At 47.3% G+C, this 22742-nt stretch overlaps 1 protein-coding gene across 1 annotated transcript in view; it reads right to left on the bottom strand.

Annotated features, from left to right (window-relative positions):
- The window catches only part of NT5E (5'-nucleotidase ecto), a 53446-nt gene extending 30836 nt beyond the window's left edge, over positions 1 to 22610 (bottom strand). Inside the window, exon 1 of the mRNA XM_006095372.1 lies at positions 22425 to 22610. Within this exon, the coding sequence (XP_006095434.1) occupies positions 22425 to 22610 (186 nt within the window). The remainder of the gene's footprint in view (positions 1 to 22424) is intronic.
- Between the last annotated feature and the right edge of the window lie 132 nt (positions 22611 to 22742).

Genomic DNA, 22742 nt, shown 5'->3' with positions numbered 1-22742 from the left:
GTGAGTCTCAAAATTTCTAAATACCACAACCAATTTGCTTTACTTTGCAGGTCATCTGGGAACAGGCCTGGAAGTACTGGCTGGTGACCCTCAGTCTAAATTAGCACCCCCCCCCCAGGATTCTCTTTGTGGGGGTCCTGCCATCTCCATCCTGCTCCACCCTGGAGCCCCTTGCTGGCCACACAGGCACTCCCTGTGTATCTGCTCCCACGACTGTGTTTTATGTCCTACAGTGTACACATCCTATCACAGAGAAAGCAACACAATGTCCTCACTTTCCCACCACCTGTCTCCCCAATTAAACGCAGAATTTCTAAATTTGCTTTTTCCTCCATTTCTGAGAATCTACTAATTTTTACCTTTTCCTCTTACCTAATTACTTCCCTCTTAAAAGCTGACCTAGTCAAGTTTCTCCCAGTCTTGGGTAACCTCTTACTCATGGTTTCTTCCTATGTTGAAATGTCTCTGTTAGATTTCAGTAACTATCTTGCTTAACTGTAAAGTTTTTTAAAATGAATGTTTCTATAGTTCTTTTTTAAAAAAATATATTTTATTGATTTTTTACAGAGAGGAAGGGAGAGGGATAGTTAGAAACATCGATGAGAGAGAAACATCAATCAGCTGCCTCCTGCACACCCCCTACTGGGGATATGCCCGCAACCAAGGTACATGCTCTTGACTGGAATCGAACCTGGGACCCTTCAGTCTGCAGGCCAATGCTCTATCCACTGAGCCAAACCAGTTAGAGCTCTATAGTTCTTAATGAAAGACGATCCAATATGTCAGCCACCTTGCAGTTTACCAACCAGCGTTATATGGCTGGACTGCAGCAAAACTGACGTTATATTTTTCATTTATTCCCTCTCTGCCCAAACTGCCAATATCAATAAAGCCAGAAACCCTGGAGCAGCCAAATCCTTCCCACTCACTCCCCCAACTCCCATTCCACCAGTATCTCTCCCCTTCTTCTAAATGTGGGTTCATTTCCATCCCACTGCTACCTGCTTCAGGCCTCACCTCCTCTCTGGACTAATGCAACAGCTTCCTAACTGGGTTCACGGCAGCAGCCATTCCCATTTCTAAACCCTCCTGCATGTTGCAGCCAGCACAACCTCTCTAAGATGCAAGTCTGACCTTGTCAATCTTAACCTTCTGGTCCTACAGAGGCTCTCCGCTCCCTCTGTGATCAAATTCAACACCCTGAGCACTGTGGACCACCAGGCTCTTTGAGATCTGGTCTCATCCTACCCTCCAGCCTCATTTCTGACGCCCACCCCCTGACGTGCAAGGCAACCAGGCAGAGCTGACTCCTCCACTCATGAGCAGAGACCTGGGCACATTTCTAAACCTCAGCTCCCTCTGGAAGGGCACTGAATGAACAAAACAAAAGTCACGATAAAAGTGAGCCAGCATTTACTAAGCGCTTGCCACACACCCGCATTACGCAAAGTGATTTCATACAGAAAACCTGGTTTCCTGCTGTGAGGTTGGTATTACATCTATCCTCACTTTGCAGGTGAGAAAACCTGAGATCTGGAGGCACTACATCAGTGGTTCTCAACCTTGGCTGCACGTTAGAATCACCTGGGCATCTTTTTAAAATCCTGATTTCTGGGCCTAATCCTCCGGAAATTCTGTTTCTTTGTTACTAATGTTGTGGCCCCACCCCAGAACAAAGAAACAGAATTTCCGGAGAATGAGGCCCAGAAGTCAGGATTTTAAAAAGATTCCCAGGTGATTCTAATGTGCAGCCAAGGTTGAGAACCACTGAACTACATGAATTGTTCAATTCACACCATTCGTACGTAGTGGAGCTGGGACTAGAGCCCCTTCTGTTGGACTCCAACCTTCTCAAAGCTTGATGCTTGGATGTAAAGGGCGTGTATAAGGCCTAGCATATAGTGGGCACTCAAAACCAAATCCTGCTTGCAGTTTTTCTCGCTCTTCACTTATTTTTGTCCCTTTGTCTATGACAAATGATGAGAGAGTGATCTATACATAGATGGGTGGGAGAGAATAGCCTTGTTTAACGATGGCTTCGGCTCCTGAAGTCTGATGCTCCTTCTGGAAGACAACTTCCCAAGAACCCTTCGTTGCATTCCCTGTCTGAGTTAGACGTCCTTCCTCTGCCCTGAAGGTCACCTCTGTGCAGCCCTCGCCGACCCTGCACCTGCCCACTGGCCTCCCTAATGCCCAGCACAGTCCCTGGAGCAGAGCAGGGACACACCATCGAATGAATAAATGAATAAGCAGAAGTATCTCTAACACATTTCTTTCTTCCACACACAGCTAATTTTTCCTACAAAAATTCAGGCAGAAAATCCCTTTGCAAATACTCATTTTCTTTAGCAACTCGTATTTTCATTTCCCCACCGTGACTCCTGTTTGTCTCTCTTCCTTGGCACGTATTAGGATGTCATGACGCCTAAGCATTTCAGAAGGGGGACCATGCCGCTCGCCCAGGCACACTGGGCTCCCCCCGCCCTGCTGACATGCAGCAGCAGCTCAAGAAATGTGTTGAAGAACTTGAACAATAAAAGGTAGAATAAACAGAGCAGATCATTGTCCTGTGTTCTTCTACTTCTTATAGAGCATTTGTAGCACAAGCACTATAGAATTTAAAAGATTTATACTGCAGGAGTACTCTGCCCTTTCTGTGCCCTCTGAAAATTGCCTTATGTGAGTGAGTGCCTGCCAATTTTTTGCTGCTCTGCCCACAGCTTCCCTTGTGCCTTTAGCCACTAATCCTGATCGGCTCTAACCTGTTACTTGACACTCTTCGCTGTAATCCTCACATCAGGCAAGTGATTTCCCTGACGCTAAATCATATTCTTGTTCTCCTTTTCTCTCTTCCGTTATTTTCCCCTCCAAACTGTTCATTTCTACGATTGGGTCCATTCGTCCACTAATCCTATTCATTCACTAATTCTAGCCCAATGAAACCTTGTATATTGTTACTATAAACACTAAATTTCACTGCCCTATCCCTTCCTCTGTCCATGGCAGATGCCAATGCACTTTCCTGTAAAGAAACTTGAGCCTAGTCAATGACCTTCATTATTTCCAAGCAATTTCCTTTCTTAGACAAATTTTCAGGAAATTATGAGGTGATCATATCTCTAATCATTTATTTCCAATATACTGTGTGCTAAAAAGAATTTAACTTATTCACTTATCCTCTTTTGGATACCAGAACCATAGAAATATAATGCGAGCTTCTGGTCTAGACCCGGCTTCTCACCCTCACTGCTTACTTTGTGCAGGAGGAGCCCAAAATATGACTGAAAACCAAACCTGATGATTTTATAGGAAAGAAACTTTCCACACTCTCCATCTAGTCCAGGCTGGGATATGGGACCACCCACACACCTGAGATGCTGTCTGCTGTTTAAAGCAAAAAACAAATGAACATGGAAGGACAAGAGGAAATCTGCCTCTGCTGTGACTGAAAATCCTGTTGTTGTTAAATGAACTCTGCGGAATACAGGCTGATGTTTTCTGGCACCTTCTGTGGTAGTTGTCAATATTTGCATTAGATTCGATGGTCTGTGGGAGTCCAGTGGTGTTGGAGAAACTCTCTGTTGACTAAGGATAAGGCCCAGAGGCTTCTGAGGTCATATGAATTGTGATGGAAGGATGAAGATATTCTAAGACTTCTGACTCCAAATTTTTGTTTTGATTATTAAAGCCCTGGCTGGTTTGGCTCAGTGGATAGAGTGTTGGCCTGTAGACTGAAGGGTCCCAGGTTTGATTCCGGTCAAGAGCACATGCCCAGGTTGCGGGGCTTGATCCCCAGTAGGGAGCATGCAGGAGGCAGCCAATCAATGATTCTATCTCTCTCTCCCTCTCCCTTCCTCTCTGAAATCAATAAAATATATTTAAAAAATACCCTGCTGTTAGGAGGAAAAGCTTGTGCCTAAACTTTGGTTTGAAATTCTTACAAATTCTGGACACAGGCCAAAGTAAGCAATTTCTCTCTCTCTCTCTCTCTCTCTCTCTCTCTCTCTCTCTCTCTCTATATATATATATATATATATATATATATATATTCATGCACTGGGCCTCTAGTGTGTGTGTGTGTGTGTGTGTGTGTGTGTGTGTGTGTATCTATCTATCTATCTATCTATATATATTTTTTAGAGGCCCAGTGCATAAATTCGTGCACCAGAGTGGGGGCCCTCGATCTGGCCTTTGGGATCAGGCTGAAATCAGCTCTCTGTCATCTCCCAAGGGGTCCTGGATTGCGAGAGGGCGCTGGCCAGGCCGAGGGACCCCACTGGTGCGTGATTGGGGCTGGGGAGGGATGCGGGAGGTTGGCTAGCTGAGAAGGGACCATGGGAGGGCTCCAGGGTGTGTCTGGCCCATCTCACCCAGTCCCAATCATCTGGATCCCAGCAGCAAGCTAACCTACTGTATGGAGTGTCTGCCCCCTGGTGGTCAGTGCATGTCATAGTGAGCAGTTGAGTGGCCTTAGCATATCACTAGCATATTATGCTTTGATTGGTTGAATGACTGACTGATCGACCAGACACTTAGCATATTAGGCTTTAAATATATATATATCTATATATATAATTTTCTTTTTACACCACCATTTATCCCCTCTAGGTCCTCTTCCACCTCTACTCCTCCCACTCTCTTCCTCTGCAATCACCACACTGTTTTCCATGACAAATTTTCAGGTAATTATGAGGTGATCTCATCTCCTATCATTTATATCCAATGCACTGTACACTAAAAAGAATTTAACCTAACATTCAGTTATCATCTTTTGGATACCAAATTAAATGAAAGGTACCTAATATCCACCCAAATTGTACTGCAAACAAATGCATGATGTCATAATGCCACTCTGCCATACACCTGCAGTATCTCCAACACCATATATATGTGTATATATATATATATATATATATATATATATATATATCCCTAATATGCAAATAGACCGAACGGCAGAATAGCCAAACAACCAAACAACCGGTTGCTATGACATGCACTGCAGGGGGCACATGCAGAACATGGTGGGCATTGGCCACAGCGGGATGGTGGAGCAGGTGTGTGGGGGTGCCAGAACAAGGTGGGGCGCTGGTTGCTGTCATCGGGGCGAGCCTCTGGTGGTTACTGAAAATTCTTTGCTCCTGTGCACCATGGTCCCGCCTGGAGCTCACACCAGCTGGCAGTGCTGGCCCCGCTCACACCTGCTTCCGATGCCTGGCGCTGGCCCCGATCGCTTGGCACCGTCAGTGGGTGCAAGTGGCAGCTGCTGGCCCCGATTGCCCCTGAGGGCTTCTCCACCTCCCCCTGCTCCTGAGGGGTGATCAGGGCAGCAGCCACTGCTCGCATCTGCTGACGGTGCCAGCCCTGCTTGCACCCACTGCTGGTGCCGATCCCAATCGCTCTGTGCCATTAGGTTGTGAGTGAGGCCAGCGCCATCAGCGCATGGGAGTGGTGGTGGCAGTAACGGGGCTGCAGCAGAGAAGGGACTGGGGGTTGCGGTGGGAGGGGCCAGGCGGGGGCGTGGAGGATGGGCTGAGAACTGCCTCAGTGCCCAGCGCAGCCTTGAGGCCCACAGTTCCTTTCAAGATGCACGAATTCGTGCACTGGGCCCCTAGTAGAAATATAATGTCCATGGCAGGTGCATTGATTGAGTCAGTCTTTCCCACTGAGTTTGAACTGAACCTCAGAATCCTGCTTATCCTGCCCCTGCAGGGAGCTACTGTCAATCAACTAGACACCAACTAGTTCAACATGAGATGAAATTGTTTTTCATGCTTACACTATGATAATAATTATAAATGTGGAATCTCTATTGACTTTTAGCAACAATAAAAGTTGAATAACAAATACTGGAGGCAATACTTTCGAATAAAAAAGAAAGAAACTAAGGACTTAAATGTAAGACAGGAAACCATAAAAATCTTAGAAGACTCCATAGGCAGCAAAATATCAGACATATGTCGTAGCAATATCTTTACCAATACAGCTCCTAGGGCAGGGTGGGCAACCTTTTTGTGAGTGCGTGCCAAAACCAGCAAAATCTCTGACTCAAAATTCTTCTGCGTGCCAACCCTAATTTTTTGAGAACATGTTACGCCTACTTGATATCTCTTAAGGTGTATGTATGTGAAGAACCTTGAAGAAATAATGAAATTCATTCGAGCAACAAAAACACAGTATATGATGATAAAAAATACATTTATTTTTAATGCATACATGTACACTGATAGTTCGACAGAAAACTTTATGACCCCATTTGATATTATCAGTGGGACTTTTGCTGCTGCATCACTGATGACAGAGATTTTACATCAGGTTTGTATTTTGTGACCTTCAGAGATATGCACGAGCTACTACTTTCATCTTGTCAGGCTACTCCTATTACGAGACTTAACAAAATTCATCATTGAGAACAAAGATTCACAAGCGTATGTGGATGAAAACATGGAGAGTAATGCTGTTGCAAAGTTTTTTGAACAGAAAAAATTTTCTGGAATGGCATTCCAAGTCCTCAATAGTTTGTTTTCGACACTTCTCTCTGGTACTCCTGTCTCTAATTGCTTTTTTTCAATGTTTTCCAAGTCAACTCTAAGGTCAATAAATGTCTGCTTCCAAATTGAGCTACTCTGAAATTCAATCAACTGCATTTCAAAGTCAGCCATGTCTATCCATGAAAACATTTGTAAGTTTAGTTCCTCCAGTTTCATGCTGTCTGGAAACCTCATGAATTTTGCTGTCACTTCCAGTTCTCTGAATTTCACAAATCTTGAGAAGAACTGCTCAATAGTTGACTCAATGATGTTTACAAACAGCTTTTGAAGGCTTTGACAGTCTGTTCTGTCATCTTTTGGGAGGTCTTTGATGTGCCTCTTGAGGTTTGGGAAATATCTAAAATCTCTCACCATCCACATCCCTCTTAAAGACTTCCAGTTTCTTTTCAAAAACCTTTATGTAACCAAGCATAACAACAAGTGTCTTGCCAGTTCCTTGTAATTTAACATTTAAGTCATTCAAATGTTCACAAAAATTGTAAATGGAAGATTATAAGAGAGGGTTTCGAGTGCCAGCAAAAGTTACTGGCGTGCCATGTTTGGCACGTGTGCCAAGGGTTGCCCACCCCTGTCCTACGGCAATGGAAAGAAACTATGGAGAAAATGAACAAATGGGACTACATCAAAATAAAAAGCTTCTGCACAGCAAAAGAAACCATCAACAAAACAACAAGAAAGCCCACTGCATGGGAGAACATATTTGCCAATGCTATTTCAGATAAGGATTTAATCTCCAAAATTTACAGAGAACTCATACAACTTAACAAAAGGAAGATAAACAATCCAATCAAAAAATGGGCAAAGGACCTAAACAGACACTTTTCAAAAGAGGACATACAGAAGGCTGACATATGAAAACATGCTCAAAGTCACTAATCATCCAAGAGATGCAATTCAAAACGACAGTGAGGTACCATCTCACACCTATCAGAATGGCTATCATCAACAAGTCAACAAATGACAAATGCTGGTGAGGATGTGGAGAAAAAGGAACCCTCGTTCACTGCTGGTGGGAATGCAGACAGGTGCAGCCACTGTGGAGAACAGTATGGCGTTTCCTCAAAAAATTAAAAATGGAACTCTCATTTGACCCAGTGATTCCACTTCTAGGAATATATCCCAAGAAACCAGAAACACCAATCAGAAAGGATATATGCATCCCTATGTTCATAGCAGCACAATTTACAATAGCTAAGATTTGGAAACTACCTTAGTGACCATCAGCAGAGGAGTGGATTAAAAAATGGTGGTACATCTACACAATGGAATACTATGCCGCTATAAAAAAGAAGGAACTTTTACCATTTGCAACAGTATAGATGGAACTAGAGAGCATTATGCTAAGTGAAATAAGCCAGTCGGAGAAAGATAAATATCACATGATCTCACACATATGTGGGATATAATGATCAACATAAACTGCTGAACAAAAATAGATCCAGAGACAGATGGCGGGGGAGGGGGGGGCGGTTAGAGATCAATCCAAGGACTTGTATGCATGCATATTAGCATAACCAATGGACACAGACACTGGGGTGGTGAGGACTTGCCCTCGGGGGTGGGAGTGGCGGGGGGTCAATCGGGAGAAAAGGGAGACATATGTAAAACTTTAAACAATAGAAATATATTAAAAGAAAGAAAGAATCCTTTCTGACTCCTCTGTCTTTGCCATGTTTGTGCCAGGAATGGTGTGGATGGGTCCTGCAACTGAACTCAGTCGTTGCTCAGCCAGTCTGCTGCCGACCACACTGTCCTCCGAGGCTACATGCCAACTTGCATGTTTTTTCAAAGCTCCTCCTAGGAGGAGCTGCCATTTCATTCATTTCCTGCTTTCCCCCATAAACAAATGCTCCCATTGGTATTGAATAGACGGGTAAACAGAAGAAATAGTGAGGACACTCCTCAGGGCGAGAGGAAGGGAACAAAGCACGTGGTGTGAGAGTGCGTCAGTGGTGGTGGTAACGCAGGGGGACCGAGGCCCGAGCTTGCCACTGGCATAACCGTTAATTGGCCTCCAAAATCCATTTAAAATGTACCTAGCACAGGGGAAATCACCGATAAATATTTACTGAATGAACGAACAAGCCAATAAATAGTTGGCGAGCAGGAGAAGAACAAGCCAATAAACAGTTGGTGAGCAGGAGAAAGAAGGAGAGAATGAATCTCCAGGCTGGAGTTGCTGGTCCTCAGCCCCGGGCAGTTCCCTCCACAGCCTCTTCCAAGAACCTGGGATTCTGTGCCCGGGTCCCCGCATCTGAGCTGCAATGGGAAACGGGCTACAAGACACAGTCTCTCTGGCCTTGGTACCAAACCAGTGAAGAGTTCTGTTTTGAAAACCTCTAATGAATGGCCACAGAAGCCACAGAATGATAATTTCACCAGGAAACTGGGCCACAAAAGGCAAGCAAGCTGCCAAGCCTGAAAGCAGAAAAGTCCTCACAGGCCAAGAACCTGTGAGGCCTCACCGAGGACAGAGCCCGCATTCTCAACTGGGAAACGTGTCCCCAAATAAATGAGGCTGCGGAGTGCTCAGAGAGGCCCAGCTTGGACCAGCTCCTGATGCAGCATCCTTGGTTAGTTTGCCTGGACCTGCAGCAGAATTTTTATTCCGAGTTTTACTGGAACATTTAGATTTTTCCATGTTGTGAAAGGCCTCTACCCCCCCCCCCCTTCACCCCTCTTCATTTCAGGCCTGCCCGGCTTGAAACCAGGCCAGGCGGGTTACAGACACAGTGAAACTGCAGGGCCCAGGAGCGGGCTGCTGGGACAGCAGCCTGGAGGAGACACTAGATCAGCGGTTCTCAACCTGTGGGTCACGACCCCTTTGGCGGTCGAACGACCCTTTCACAGGGGTCACCTAAATACATCCTGCATATCAGATATTTACATTATGATTCATAACAATAGCAAAATTACAGTTATGAAGTAGCAACGAAAATAATGTTATGGCTGGGGGTCACCACAACATGAGGAACTGTATTAAAGGGTCATGGCATTAGGAAGGTTGAGAACCACTGCACTAGATGGAGTTGTCTGGGAGTGAGAAGGTGGTGACTGCGTTCTCTCCCCTCCCCCTCCCCGAGGCTCCCCATTCCCCCCTCTGTGCAGGCCAGCGAGCCCTCTGCCAGGTGGAGCACCCGGAGAAGGGCACTGACTCCTGGTAACTTATGAATGAGACACGTGTTGGGATGCATGCGGTCCCAGAGGCTGGGAAAGAGCCTCCACCACCACTGAGAAACACCTGCAGAAGCAGCGAAACAGCTGGAAGCTCTCCCTTCTCCCCTCGGCCCTCCCTCCTGGCCAACCAGCCTTGAAGTCCTGTTGCTTCTGCTCCTGCCTCATCCCCCAAGTGGTCTCCTCCTTCACCGCACTCCACTGCCCCACTGGGACACATCACTGCTCACCCGGCCCCTCCCAGAACCTTCTAGCTGGTCTCTGGTCACCAGGCTCACACACTTCCCAGCCTTTCACCACAGGCCGCCAGACTGCCCTTCCCCAAACACCTAACTGCTTCCTGCTTCAAGTCTCTCCGGGGCTTCCCACCTCCCACCTCCCACCTCCCACCTCCCACCTCCCACCAAAATTTCAGTCCTGACTCCCTGGACAGCCCCTCCCTGGTCTCCCTGAGCTGCCCCATTCTTTTCTGACAAACTTCAGGGGCTCTGAGTTTCAGGAACACTAAACTACTCCCATGCAATGAGCTGCCTCAGACACAGCTCAAGCGTGACTTCCATGAGAAGCCTTCGTGCCAGTTCCACTGTAGATGCTGGTCTCTGTGCGGCAGTCATGCCTGGCACGCATGTCTCTGACAGCATTTGTCCTCGCTGTGGCTGTCAGTCCTCACATCTTTCTCCCAGAGGTGGGAGTGCTAGCAACTGTCCTGTACCCTTGGTGACACCAGATGGGAGCCTGACCAGTGCCCAGCAGATGTTTACTGAATGGATAACAGAACCACCCACTTCTCTTCTCCTTTTAAAGATTTTTTTAAACTTGATTTTTTTTGAGAGAGAGAGAGAGAGAGGGAGAGGGAAAGAGAGAAACATTGATATGAGAGCAGAACATCCACAAACTGCCTCCTGCATGCCCCCTACTGGGGATCGAGCCCAAAACTAGGGCATGTGCCCTGACCAGGAATCAAACCAGCAACCTTTCGGTGCAGAGGACAATGCTCACACTGGCCAGGGTTTCCCTGCTCCTTTTAAATGGCCTCCATTTTACTCTGTAATTTGGTATGTGAGTCATTAAAACTTTTCAAAAGAAGGCAGGACATAAAAACAAACTTGGTAAAATAGTTAAGCAATAACTTAGTTGTAATGAGACGGCTAAGCCCTATTTTGTAAAACTACTGTTTGGAATTCTCTGCTATTCTTTAGACGGCCTCTTATTCTAAAAAAATAACTTTGCTTTCTAGCCTGCTTTGGCCTGCTTGAATACTGAGGAAGATAAACTTAGCTGTCTGACCTTGCAGGCCAGAGACTAGATACGTCCATACTCTCAATGCCATGCCAGGTGCATTTTTTAATTGGATAGAACTGTGTAGTTTCCAAGGCCACCAGCGAGATAACCACTAAGCACACACAGGGCTGGCTCTTTAATAAAAAGGGAAGTTCTGCTTGTAGCTCTGCTTAGAACTTGAATTCATTTTCCCTAAGCCCACCGTGGTGAGTAAAGTGTGACTCCAAACTCTCTGAGCATTGCTTGATTTATTCCGGTTCTCTGTAACATTATAATGAGAGGAAACCAAGTTGCTTGGAAGCTGGTAAGAAGCTTAGTCACCTGCATCACAATTCAAGGCCTGAGCCCCCGGCAGCTCCTCATGGCAACTGGCCCGGTTCTCTTCATTCTGTGTATTTTTATTTAAATTTCTACTACTATCTCATTGGCACTAGTTTGTGAATGAAATAAGTACTTTTTTAAAAAACAAAGTTCGAACTGTTCCGTGCGTGTCTTGTATGTGCACATGTGAACTTTATTTAGATTTCATGATGGCAGTTAGGGAGAACATGGAACATTTTGAAAGTCTCTTCCTGTCGGAAATCTGCTAAGGGACCAACTATTTGGTCTGTCAAAGGGCACCTATATCTGAATTAGAAAGGGGGCATGTCATAGCCTCAGCTTTGTTTACAGAAGACTCACTGGCAAAAATCACCAGTGAACCTGACATAAGGGAATGTCAAGAAAGAGAGGTGTTTCTTTTTTTAAAAAAAAGACAAAAAAAAAACACGACAAAAGAAATATTAATAGTTAAGACTTTCCTGCTACATGGCTAGGTCCTGTTGACATATTAACACATTTAATTCTTATGATGCAATGAGGTAGATGCTATTATTTGTCCATTTTATTTTATTGATTTTAGAGTGATAGGGGGAGAAGGAGAGAGAGAGAAATAGAAACATCAGTGATGACAGAGAATCATTTATCAGCTGCCTCCCGCACACCCCACACTGGGGATCGAGCCCGCAACCCAGGCATGTGCCCTGACCAGGAATCAAACCGTGACCTCCTGGTTCATAGGTCGACGCTCAACCACTGAGCCACACCGGCCAGACTATTTGTTCTTTTTAGAGATGGGGAAACTGAGGCATAGGGCTCACACCACTAGCATGGCGCAGAGCAAGGAAGTGAACAAGGGTAGTGAGGTTTCAGCATCCAGGGCCTTAACCACTCTGCAGAACTGCTGCTGATGTAAACACTGGGAAGGGATAGGTATCATTCAATAATTCATTTCTTCCAGGGTCCGAGAGTACCAAGTACGAGGCCACAGTCCCTGCTCTCAGGAAGCTGACAGGGCAGGCAGGGATAGAGTAAGACATAGCACATCTATCCATCCATCCATGCATCCCTCCAACACGTGGGGACATGTGTGAGACAGCCCGGCAAAGATGCAGGCACACCCTGCCCGCTAAGGACCGCAGGGGTTCAGAGTGTGAGCGCCACCTCCATGGCGCCATCAGGGGAAGCCCACAGGCAAATGATATCACCTGCGTAAACAGATGAGGCGCTGAAAACACGAGTGCCGAGGCAGTCAAAAATGCCCCAAGTGAAGACAAGAGGCTTAAACACAATGTCAGAAGGAAAACAAATGGAGAAGAATTGACTTAAGAGCAGTGCAATTTGCATGATGCAGAAGAAAAGAATTTGTTTAATCCACAGACACCAATTGTAATAATGTCAAGAAGACATTTGTCGGAAATTTGCAACACAGGAATTTAGTCATTTCCACACCAGCTCACTCGCTAAGGACTGGAGGTTGCAGTCTACCCTGTAACCTGAGAGTCAGGGCTCAGTTCCTCAACACCCAGGAAGACTCAACAATAACCTCAGGAGGGGAGGATTACAAACTATGTTTGGTTTGGCTGATACGTTTCTGGCATCGAAACCACTTTTGGTTCTGGGGTGTGTTCCATCCTCCAGTCTTAAGCCAGGGCGTTGGCCCTGGCAGGTGAATGTGGCTTCTGATGGAACGGCAGAAATAATGGAGGGGCTCTGCCCAGCTCATCTGCACTTCAATGTTTGTTGAATGAATAAACAAGTAAGTACTGAATAGATAACATTTCCCATTTCCCATATCAGATGGAAAATTTTACAAACTCTCCATAACCTGCAAAATATGCATGTCAATGTTATATTTAGAATTACCTGTTCAGCTCACTGAGGTTCAGGCAGGTTTAACTACACCTCGAAGGGGCTAGAGGGCTCCAGCTGTTTGTATTATGTATGGCATACTAGTAGAAGTAATTCCTCAAGTGAGGGAAGAGAAGTGTCAAGAGAATTTTCAAATTCTAGTCATGCGGTTGAGGAAAACAGAGGAAGGGATTTACACAGCTGAACTGGTGAGCGAAGTACGGAAAGCTGCCAATTTGGTTTGTGATTTGTTTAGCTTTCCCATTTCCATTTAAGCAAACACAGATGCTACAACAAGGACAAGCTAAGAAGTTGCCGTTGCTTTCCCTTTTTTAAATCCTCACCCAAGGATATGTTTTTATTGATTTTTTTTGTTTTAGAGAGACAGGAAGGGAGAGAGAGAGAGAGACATCTATCAGTTGTCTCCATTCTGTGCCCCAACCAAGGATCAAACCCGCAACCTTTTTGGTGGATGGGACGGTGCTCCAGCCAACGGAACCACCTGGCCGGGGCTGCCTCGCTTTCTTGAGGTCAATCCCGCCCAGCCCAGCCCTGGTATGGAACTCAGAATGGAACAGAGGAAGCCGAAGGGCCGAGACCACACATGCAGCATCACGTCACTGAGGCTTGGGCACCCACAACCCCCAGACACTTGCAACTCCTGAGGCCTGAGCTTTAGAAACACTACCAACCTTCGTTGCCTTTAAAAAAATACCACTGCTTTCAGGCTTCCCAAGCTAACATTGCTAATCGGTTCTTCCTTAAACCCGGCTTTGTTACTGAAAGTAACTCTGAGAGTTTCCTTGATATGAGAATATCACATTCCTTTGTAAGAATTTTATTTGCAAGCACTTGACTCTAAGGTGGCTTCTCTTGACTGTAGGGATTAGTTTTCTGGGGAGGAGGGGAAACGCTCACTGTCACAATCCCTGTGCACAGGTGTCAGAGCTTCCGTCAGTTTCGCTTTGCTTTGCTTATCCCCCATCCTTCACAGGCCCTACCCAGCCTCTATTTGGTAAAGGTGGGCACTGCCCCCTCCACGTACTGAACAGTAAGTTTCACCCTAGCAGGTCTCGTTCATTGTTCTTAGTACTTAGCCCTGAGCCTGGCACAAGTCGTGCTTAGTGAATATTTGCAGACTGAATGAATAAATGAGCAGCAAGGACAACAGGCTGGGACCTAGGCTCATCCTCCTTCTATTCCTTAGGCCAGTGGTTGGCAAACTGCGGCTCGAGAGTCACATGCAGCTCTTTGGCCCCTTGAGTGTGGCTCTTCCACAAAATACCACGTGTGGGTGCGCACGTACAGTGCGATTGAAACTTCGTGGCCCATGCGCAGAAGTCGGTTTTTGGCCTGTGAAAGTCTATTTTGAAGAAGTGGCATTAGAAGAAGTGGGGGGTGTCGGTCCGTCGGGCGATGGGAGACGCGGCTCAGGCGGGCCGCGGGATACGCAGCGAGGGGGAGGTACATTGTTTTGAGGTACGTTCGCTGAGGTTGACCCCTTCCAACTCTCCCATCCACACTCGTCTATCTGAAACAAGTGTACAAGACGAGTGTGGATGGGAGAGTTGGAAGGGGTCGACCTCAGCGAACGTACCTCAATCAGATTGAGGACGTTTTTAGCAAAGGCCAGCTTAGGAGTACCCTAATTAAGTGAATAACAGTGTACTTACCTATATAGTTTAAGTTTAAAAAATTTGGCTTTCAAAAGAAATTTCAATCGTTGTACTGTTGATATTTGGTTCTGTTGACTAATGAGTTTGCCGACCACTGCCTTAGGCCATCATTTTCTATTACCAATAGAGTAACACTCCATTCAATATCCGGGACCCTCTTTATCTGGAAACAATGGTAGAAGACCCAAACCACCTCTCCACAAGGAAACAGCTGCCATGAAAGTAACCGTGAGGGAGAAATAAGAGAGTTGTCAAGCAAACTTAGACCTGGGTGTCAAATTGAGTCCCACGTTATGTTGGCAGATTAGAAGCAAGACAGAGGGCTGGGCAGGGGCTGAGATGCTGAGGAATGATATGCAACAGACCACCTTCTCCAGTTCCTTCATCTTATAGACGAGGAATCCACTGCCCAAACTCACACAACTAATGAGTTGGAAGAGGCCGCTGCAAACCTGGGTGTTCAAATCCTTTTCCACTGCCCCTCTCTGTCACAGCCACACAGGTGTCCAATCATGTCCAGTAAGCCCAGGAAAAGCCTTCAGATCGCATCTCTGTGCTGCAAATAGCAGGCATTAGCTGTCAGGGGGTAAGCTTAAGTAGAAGAATCCGTGCCCCTGTGCAGTAGTGTCAAAGTCTGCTGACTCTCCCGTTGCCCCTGGCTTGAACCCTCTTAGTCATCTCTTGATTACACCCTCTCCTGAGCCACTCCTGCCAAGAGAAGGTGAGCATGGTCAGCACTTCATGATCCCTTACTGTGGGCCGGCAAGGTGCAAAGCACTTAACATGTGTCATCATCTCCTTTAAACCTCTGGGATGATGACTATCATCATACCCACCTTTCACATGTGGAAAGGGAGGGTTCATGAGATTAAATGACCTGCTCATAGTCCATAGATTCTAAGTGGCAGAGAGAGGACTTGATTCTAGACAGAATCACCAGGGGAATTTATCCTTTTAGCCACAGGCCATGCTGCCGGCCTATTGAGGCTGGCTCCCCTCAATTCAGCCTTTCTTTCCCCATCTCCAGAAAACAGTTCTCAGCATCTCACACCTACACTACTGCCCTGCCTCTTCTCCCAGCCTCTTCTGTGGCATCTTCTCCTTCCATCCATTTCTGCTCATCTTCCCAAACTCTGATTCTTCTATGTCGCTGAGAGGTTTTTCTCACATTAACCAATTCCCTGCAGACACCAACTGGGTGTTTGACAATTCAACCACTGGTGTGGGTATCAGATCCCACAAGGTAGGGGCTCAGGCCTACAAGACTGCCCCCACTTCAGATGCTCGTTGACTGTCCTGGGCCACCTGTGCTACTGACCAATCAGCTATCAAACCTCCACAGGTTTGACAGTTCACTAGAATGACTCATTAAACTCAGGAGAGTGCTTTAGTTACTATTACTGGTGTATTATAGAGGATCCAACTCAGGAACAGCCAAATGGGAGACATGCATGGGGCAAGGTATGGTGGGAGGAAGAGGGGTGTGTGGGTTTCCATGCCCTCTCTGGGCATACCATCCTTCCAGCACCTCGTGTTCACTGGCCCAGCAGCTCTTTGAACTCCATCACTTAGGGGTTTTTAATGGAAGTTTCATTACAAAGGCACAATTGATTAAATCGTTGGCTCTTGGTGGCTAGCTCAATCTCTGGTCCCTCTCTCAACCCAGGAGGTTGAAGGGAAGCTGAAAATTCCAAACCTCTAACCATGGATTGGTCTTTCTGGCCACCAGCCCTCATTCTGAAACTAAGAGTCCCCAGCCATCAGTCATCTTATTAGCATATACAAGACATTCTCAGAAACAGGATAAAGACCAAATATTTCTTTTTTTTTTAAATATATTTTATTGATTTTTTACAGAGAGGAAGGGAGAGAGATAGAGAGCCAGAAACATCGATGAGAGAGAAACATCGATCAGCTGCGTCCCGCACATCTCCTACTGGGGATGTGCCCGCAACCCAGGTACATGCCCCTGACCGGAATCGAACCTGGGACCTTTCAGTCCGCAGGCCGACGCTCTATCCACTGAGCCAAACCGGTTTCGGCAAATATTTCTTTTTTATTAGACCACTGTCAGGCTCTCCTCAGAAACCTCCAGTGGCTCCCCTGACAATAGAGGTGACCCCAAAATTTTCAAGATGCCTGTAAGCTGTGTACCTTACCTCCCATGATTGCTGGCACTCGCCATGGTCCAGGCTGGCCCACCTTGCAGATTCCTGCCTTTGCACCTTTGTCTCATCCTCCTACCCTTTAACTGAATCAAGACATTTCTTAGGACACTATTTGTTTAGAGATGTGAGGAACCTCAGAGATGAGCTGGTTCAAATCTTTTATTTTACATACTAGAAGCCTGATGCATGAATTCGTGCACCAGTGGGGTTCCTTGGCCTGGCCTGTGGGATTGGGCTGAAACTGGCTCTCTGACATCCCCTGAGGGGTCCCGGATTGTGAGAAGGTATAGACCAGGCCGAGGGACCCCCCTTGTGCACAATCGAGGCTGGGGAGGGACATGGGAGGTTGGCCAGCTGGGGAGGGACCGCAGGAGGGCTCCAGGGCGTGTCTGGCCCATCTTGCTCAGTCCTGATCAGCTGGACCCCAGCAGCAAGCTAACCTATTGATCAGAGCGTCTGCCCCCTGATGGTCAGTGCACGTCATAGCGACTGGTTGACCGGTCCACTCTCTGCTCCCTGGTGGTCACTGCACGTCATAGCGAGTGGTTGAGTGGCCTTAGCATATCATTAGCATATTATGCTTTGATTGGTTGAATGGCCGACTGGTCAACCGGACAATTAGCATATTGGGCTTTTATTATATAGAACTAGAGGCCTGGTGCATGACATTTGTGCACTGGGGGGGGGGGTGGTCCCTCAGCCTGATCTGTGTCCTCTCGCAGTCTGGGACTCTTCGGGGGATGTCCGACTGCTGGCTTAGGCCCGCTCCCTGGGGGACATTCCCAGAGGGGTCCTTAGCACTGCTGCAGAGGCAGGAGAGGCTCCTGCCACTGCCGCTGTGCTCGTCAGCTGTGAGCCTGGCTTCTGGCTGAGCAGTGCTCCCCCTGTGGGAGCACACTGACCACCAGGGGGCAGCTTCTGCATTGAGCATCTGTCCCCTGGTGGCCAGTGTGCATCATAGTGACTGGTTGTTCTGCTGTTCGGTCGATTTGCATATTAGCCTTTTATTATATGACTAGAGGACTGGTGCATGAATTCATGCACTGGTGGGGTCTGGCCGGCCCACCCCTACTGCAGCCAATCGGGCCAGCGGGGAGAGGGGACGTGGAAGGTTGGCCAGCTGGCCCCACCCCCTGGTCTAACTCCAGGGGACAATTTGCATATTAGCCTTTTATTATATAGGATAAGGAACTAGTGACTCAGAGATGTGATGCCATACCCCCCAGATTATAGATTATTATCTTCAAAAGGCAGAGAGATAATAATCTAATTTGAGCTCTGAATTTCTGGTGATAAGTACTGGGGACGATAAGCTTCAAATGATAAAGTCATGTTAACTTTCAAAAGTACAAACTGCAAGGCAAAAGGAAAGATTAATTTGATTATACCAAATAAAGAATTTCTGTTCAATTAAAGACACTATAGACAAAGTTAATGGACATAACATAATAAAAAATATTTTCAAAGTTTAACCAGTTAACTGCCACAATAATTTGAATTTAATTAAAAAAGGTCCACCACTTGCGTCTATAGATGCGTATGGCATACAAATGGTTAAAGTTGATCACAGATCAATACCTAGAACTTCTAGAAATCAAGAAAAATAAAGCAAACCCAATTTTAAAAAAGAGCAAATAATGTGAACATGCAATTAGGAAAGAGGAAGCCTCCCCAAAAGTCAACAAATATATCAAACTCACTATTTATTAGAAAAATACAAGATCAAGCAACCATGTCACCTGACACCTGCTGGAAAGCGGGACAATGCTACAAGGTATGGGTAAGGATAGGGCTTCACATCTTCGTGGGGAAGAGGGGGAGGGGGAGGGGGCTCCAGCCACTCAGGAAGCAATGTGGCAGCCTTAGTCAAAGTCAACATATACGTGCCTGTGGTCAGCAATCCTGCCCAAAGAAATGCTCCCAGCGGGACTGGCCGGAGGCTATTAGGAGTAGCATGCTTGTGGAATTACAGCATAATTTTCGTGATCTCTGTGGATCCATCACTGGGGCGTAGGGGGCGGGGGGAGGATGGTAAAGTCTCTGGAGATCTCTGTGGGGCATGATGCACAGTTATATGTATGTGCACGGTAGACTCAAAATGACAGGGACAGGTCATACAACCAGTTTAGGACAAAAGTAAGGACCAGAATGAGCTGAGTAACATAATTTAAAAACAAGCACCTCAAATAAAAAAGGTTCTGCAAGTACACACAGGAACAAAACATAAACATCTCACACATTAGAATGGTTGCCTAAGCGTGACATGGGTACCTGGCTAGTGGTCCCCTGGGCGAGTTAAAGACAGGGGCGATGGTCCCCACCCCAGCTGCTGGCTCAGGCTCCTTGGAGCAATTCGCTAAGGCTAAGGCCGCAGTCTTTGGGGCAGAAAGTGGGCTCAGGGGCCAGGCCTCGGAAGCAAGGGCAGCTAGAGAGGAGGCTGCCCTTCCTCACAGCCCACCCACCCCGATGGTGAGACTCTCACTTGTAGAGATGAATTCGTTTGGCTTTGTGCTTGGGTGGCGGGGAGGATTTCATAAGTCTGCTCAATGAGTAAACATTAAGGATAGTTTAGACAATGGGGCTTAGAAAAGATGGTGGAAGGGATGGAAGAGGGAGGTAGACTGCGCCAGGTGGTCAGAATCAGATAAAGAGATGGCTGTAACACCCAAGCCTTCCCTTCCTCTCAACCTTTTTTTTTTCTTTTAGAACCCATGGAATGAACCTCTGTGGAGCACTGGGGAGGTTCAAATCACTCATCACTTGCATTGTTCAGTGCAGGGTGGGGTTAGCCCTCCTGCTTTACAGTTAGGGAACATGAGGCCCGAGAAAGTAACCTGGCCTCCCTCACAGTGGGAGTGAGTGCATCCTCGTTGTCCTCCTGCTGCCCAGGGACACCAGGCCTTCCCCTGCTCTGTTGTCCTCCCTCTAGAGCTGTCTGCCAGCAGCTGTCCGTGAGGTCTGCAGTCTCACCCTGGGACCTGTGGGCCTCTCAGAACTGCTCCAGCAGCTCTCACCCGGCTGCAGCAGGTCTAGGAAGTCTAGGCCTCCTCAGAGACTCTGCTGGAGGGAACTCCTGGGGTTTAGCTGGGTTCCAGCAGCTTCCTCTTTGCCACCCACACCCCTGAGTCCTTATTTGTGGCTCCTCTAACCAGGTCCGGCTTTTAGAGAACTGGAGATTGTCCCTCCACACTGTTTTCCACTCTGATTGGAATCTCCAGTTTCCTGAGATTCAAGAAGTGGGCGGTGGGCAGGCGGGCAGGCGGGCAGGGAAACCTTTATAGCGGAACATCAATAAATTCCCTGAGAGTAGTATAAACAAAAGGACAGGGAAAAATCTCTGCAAAACAACAACATGGCAGTGTTTGGCCACATGCTAAAGCATTACAAGAACTAGGATTTGATGCAGGTCAAAAAATTATGCTCGTCAAACCCCAGAATTGCACAAAGTCCTGATGAGATGCCATCAGGAAGGTGGCTTTCAGCCAGCCCCTTGGAGCTCCTCACCCGCTTCACCCCCTGCCAACTATGTACGTAGCCTCAAGCCCCAGTCCAGTCACTCTGAGTGAAACTTAAAAGAAAATAATTCCATCCAACATTCTAAAAAGCATTCAAAGCATTCCTGGTGGTGATGGGTTGGAACTTGCAGACGGCCCCCGCCTCGCCCAGAGTCCTGTCATAAACACTTGATAAGATGGTTAACACCAGGAGCTCAGTGACTTAAAGAGGAAAACAGTATTATCAGAGAAAACTAGGAATTCTTCCCCGCCCCCCCACCCCAACCACCCCAAAGGAGTTTACACAACTGTGGAGAAAAGGGTGTCACAGAAAGAAAAGTTTACAAAGTTGTGGTTTATATGTGAAATCAAAACAAACTCATGTAAGGTTTATTCTACCCTTCTGGAGGGGAAACGGAGAAGTAGGCTAATAACAATTCAATTAGATAAATATTTATCTGGCCATTACTGTGTACTAAGCATCAGGCAGGTCCGGCTGTGAAGCCACACAGAGTTCTTGGGACCCACCATTCTTCTGCTGAGCACCCCATAAACTCTGGGGCTTGGGGATCCCTTTCAATTGCTGCTGCTTTGAGAGGTTCTGATAACCTTAAACCCAGCCATCTGCCCTCCTCTCCTCTCTCTAAAACGAGCTTTCTTGTTGAAGAAAACGAAACAACTGCACTCTCTTATCACCTTTTCCTGTCCTCCTTTTTCCAAGTTTCCAGGAAAAAATCCAGCATTGTGCTTTGCCAACCTCTGTGCTCTTCTCATACAAAGTGTCTTGTTAGGCCTCTGTTCCCCAGACTCGCCCACACCTCTCCTTCCCTTCCCCAGCCAGGACTTCACAGATTGCCCTGGACCCTTGCTCTGTTCTTTCTCTTCTGACGCTCCTAAGTTCTGGTTCCCAGTTTCTCCACAGACTTCCTTCCTCAAGGATAGCACACAGGGTTAAACTTGGGGGAGGGGTTTGCTTAAACACGCAAACTGGTTATACTTATTCATTCCTGTGTAACCCTCTCTGCTCCTTCTCCAAAATTCAGTCCAACAAATAAGGCAGCATCTTTAACAGAGTACTTGGGAGCTTGGACTTAAACTCTTGCACGTGTTCTAGGAGTCCCTCGTCTCTTAAGCTGGATGCTTCCTAAATCTCAGCTGCCAAACTGGTTTTATTGAAGTCCTCTGAAACCCCAGCGTTTTCAGCATTCTGGTCCTCTGTGGAAATTTCTTTCTTTTCTTAGATTTACACAGCAGTGTCTGGTAAGAAGAAGAACTAACATGTATAGAAGCTGCATGCACTTCGTGCCAGGCAATTCTGCGAGGTACATAGAGTTCTCACCCCCACTTTCTAGCTGCCAGAACGGAGGCACGGAGACAGTAAATCGCTTGCAACACTTAAGGTAGCTGAGCAGAGCACCTAACCGGAGGCTGGGAACTTCATCAAGGCCAAGTTGGGGTCAAAGGGCTCTGGAATCCATACATAACAGGTCTCCTCTTTTGGAGCTGGTGCCCTGGATCATGTACCCAAGGACTTTGACCTCGAGTTTTCCTTCCAGTAAAACCGAGATAAAGCATGCTAAGACAGCGGGAGCAGCAAGTGAGCGCGAGGCGTGACAGGTCTACTTGAGAGCTGCCCAACTCCGACGTGCCCCAGCTTATCCCTCTGATAGGCAGGGCTGGTTCCTGCTCCCCTAACTACCCACATCTCATGGTGGGAGCCCCAGCTTCAACACGTTTAGATGCATCATCCAAGAGACTTCTGCGTCTGTATCTACTTGGCACGCTGGCCTTTCTCCCTACCTCGCTCCCAGGCGCTGGCTGGCCACCCGGTGCCAGGCCATGGGCTCCTCCTCCACCCCGGCTTCCCTCTCGGTTCCCACTCCGACCGGGGCTCCGGGGCCACCCGCTTACCATGGCATCGTAGCCCAGGGCGTTCATGAAGTGCGCCACCTCCGCTCCCTTGTACACGGTGAACCAGATGGTGCCCTGGTACTGGTCGCCGGCGTCGAGCAGCAGCACGTGGGGCTCGGCTCTGCGCAGCCGCTGCACCTGGGTGTAGAGCCGGGCCACGCCGCCCACGCAGCGGCTGGGGTGCATGCACTTTGCTGGAGTCCTCGCTGGTCTGCTCCAGCCGGCTGTCACGTCGATGGTGTGCAGGATGGTGAGCGTCTAGCGCCGGCCGCTGCCACAGCAGCGCGCATCAGCGCGTGAGTTCCTGGTGCAGGGCCC

The sequence above is a fragment of the Myotis lucifugus genome, unplaced genomic scaffold (assembly GCF_000147115.1).
Source record: "Myotis lucifugus unplaced genomic scaffold, Myoluc2.0 scaffold_152, whole genome shotgun sequence".
Lineage (NCBI taxonomy): Eukaryota > Metazoa > Chordata > Mammalia > Chiroptera > Vespertilionidae > Myotis > Myotis lucifugus.
The sequence above is the reverse complement of the archived record's forward strand: the minus strand, read 5'-3'. Positions and strand labels throughout refer to the sequence as shown.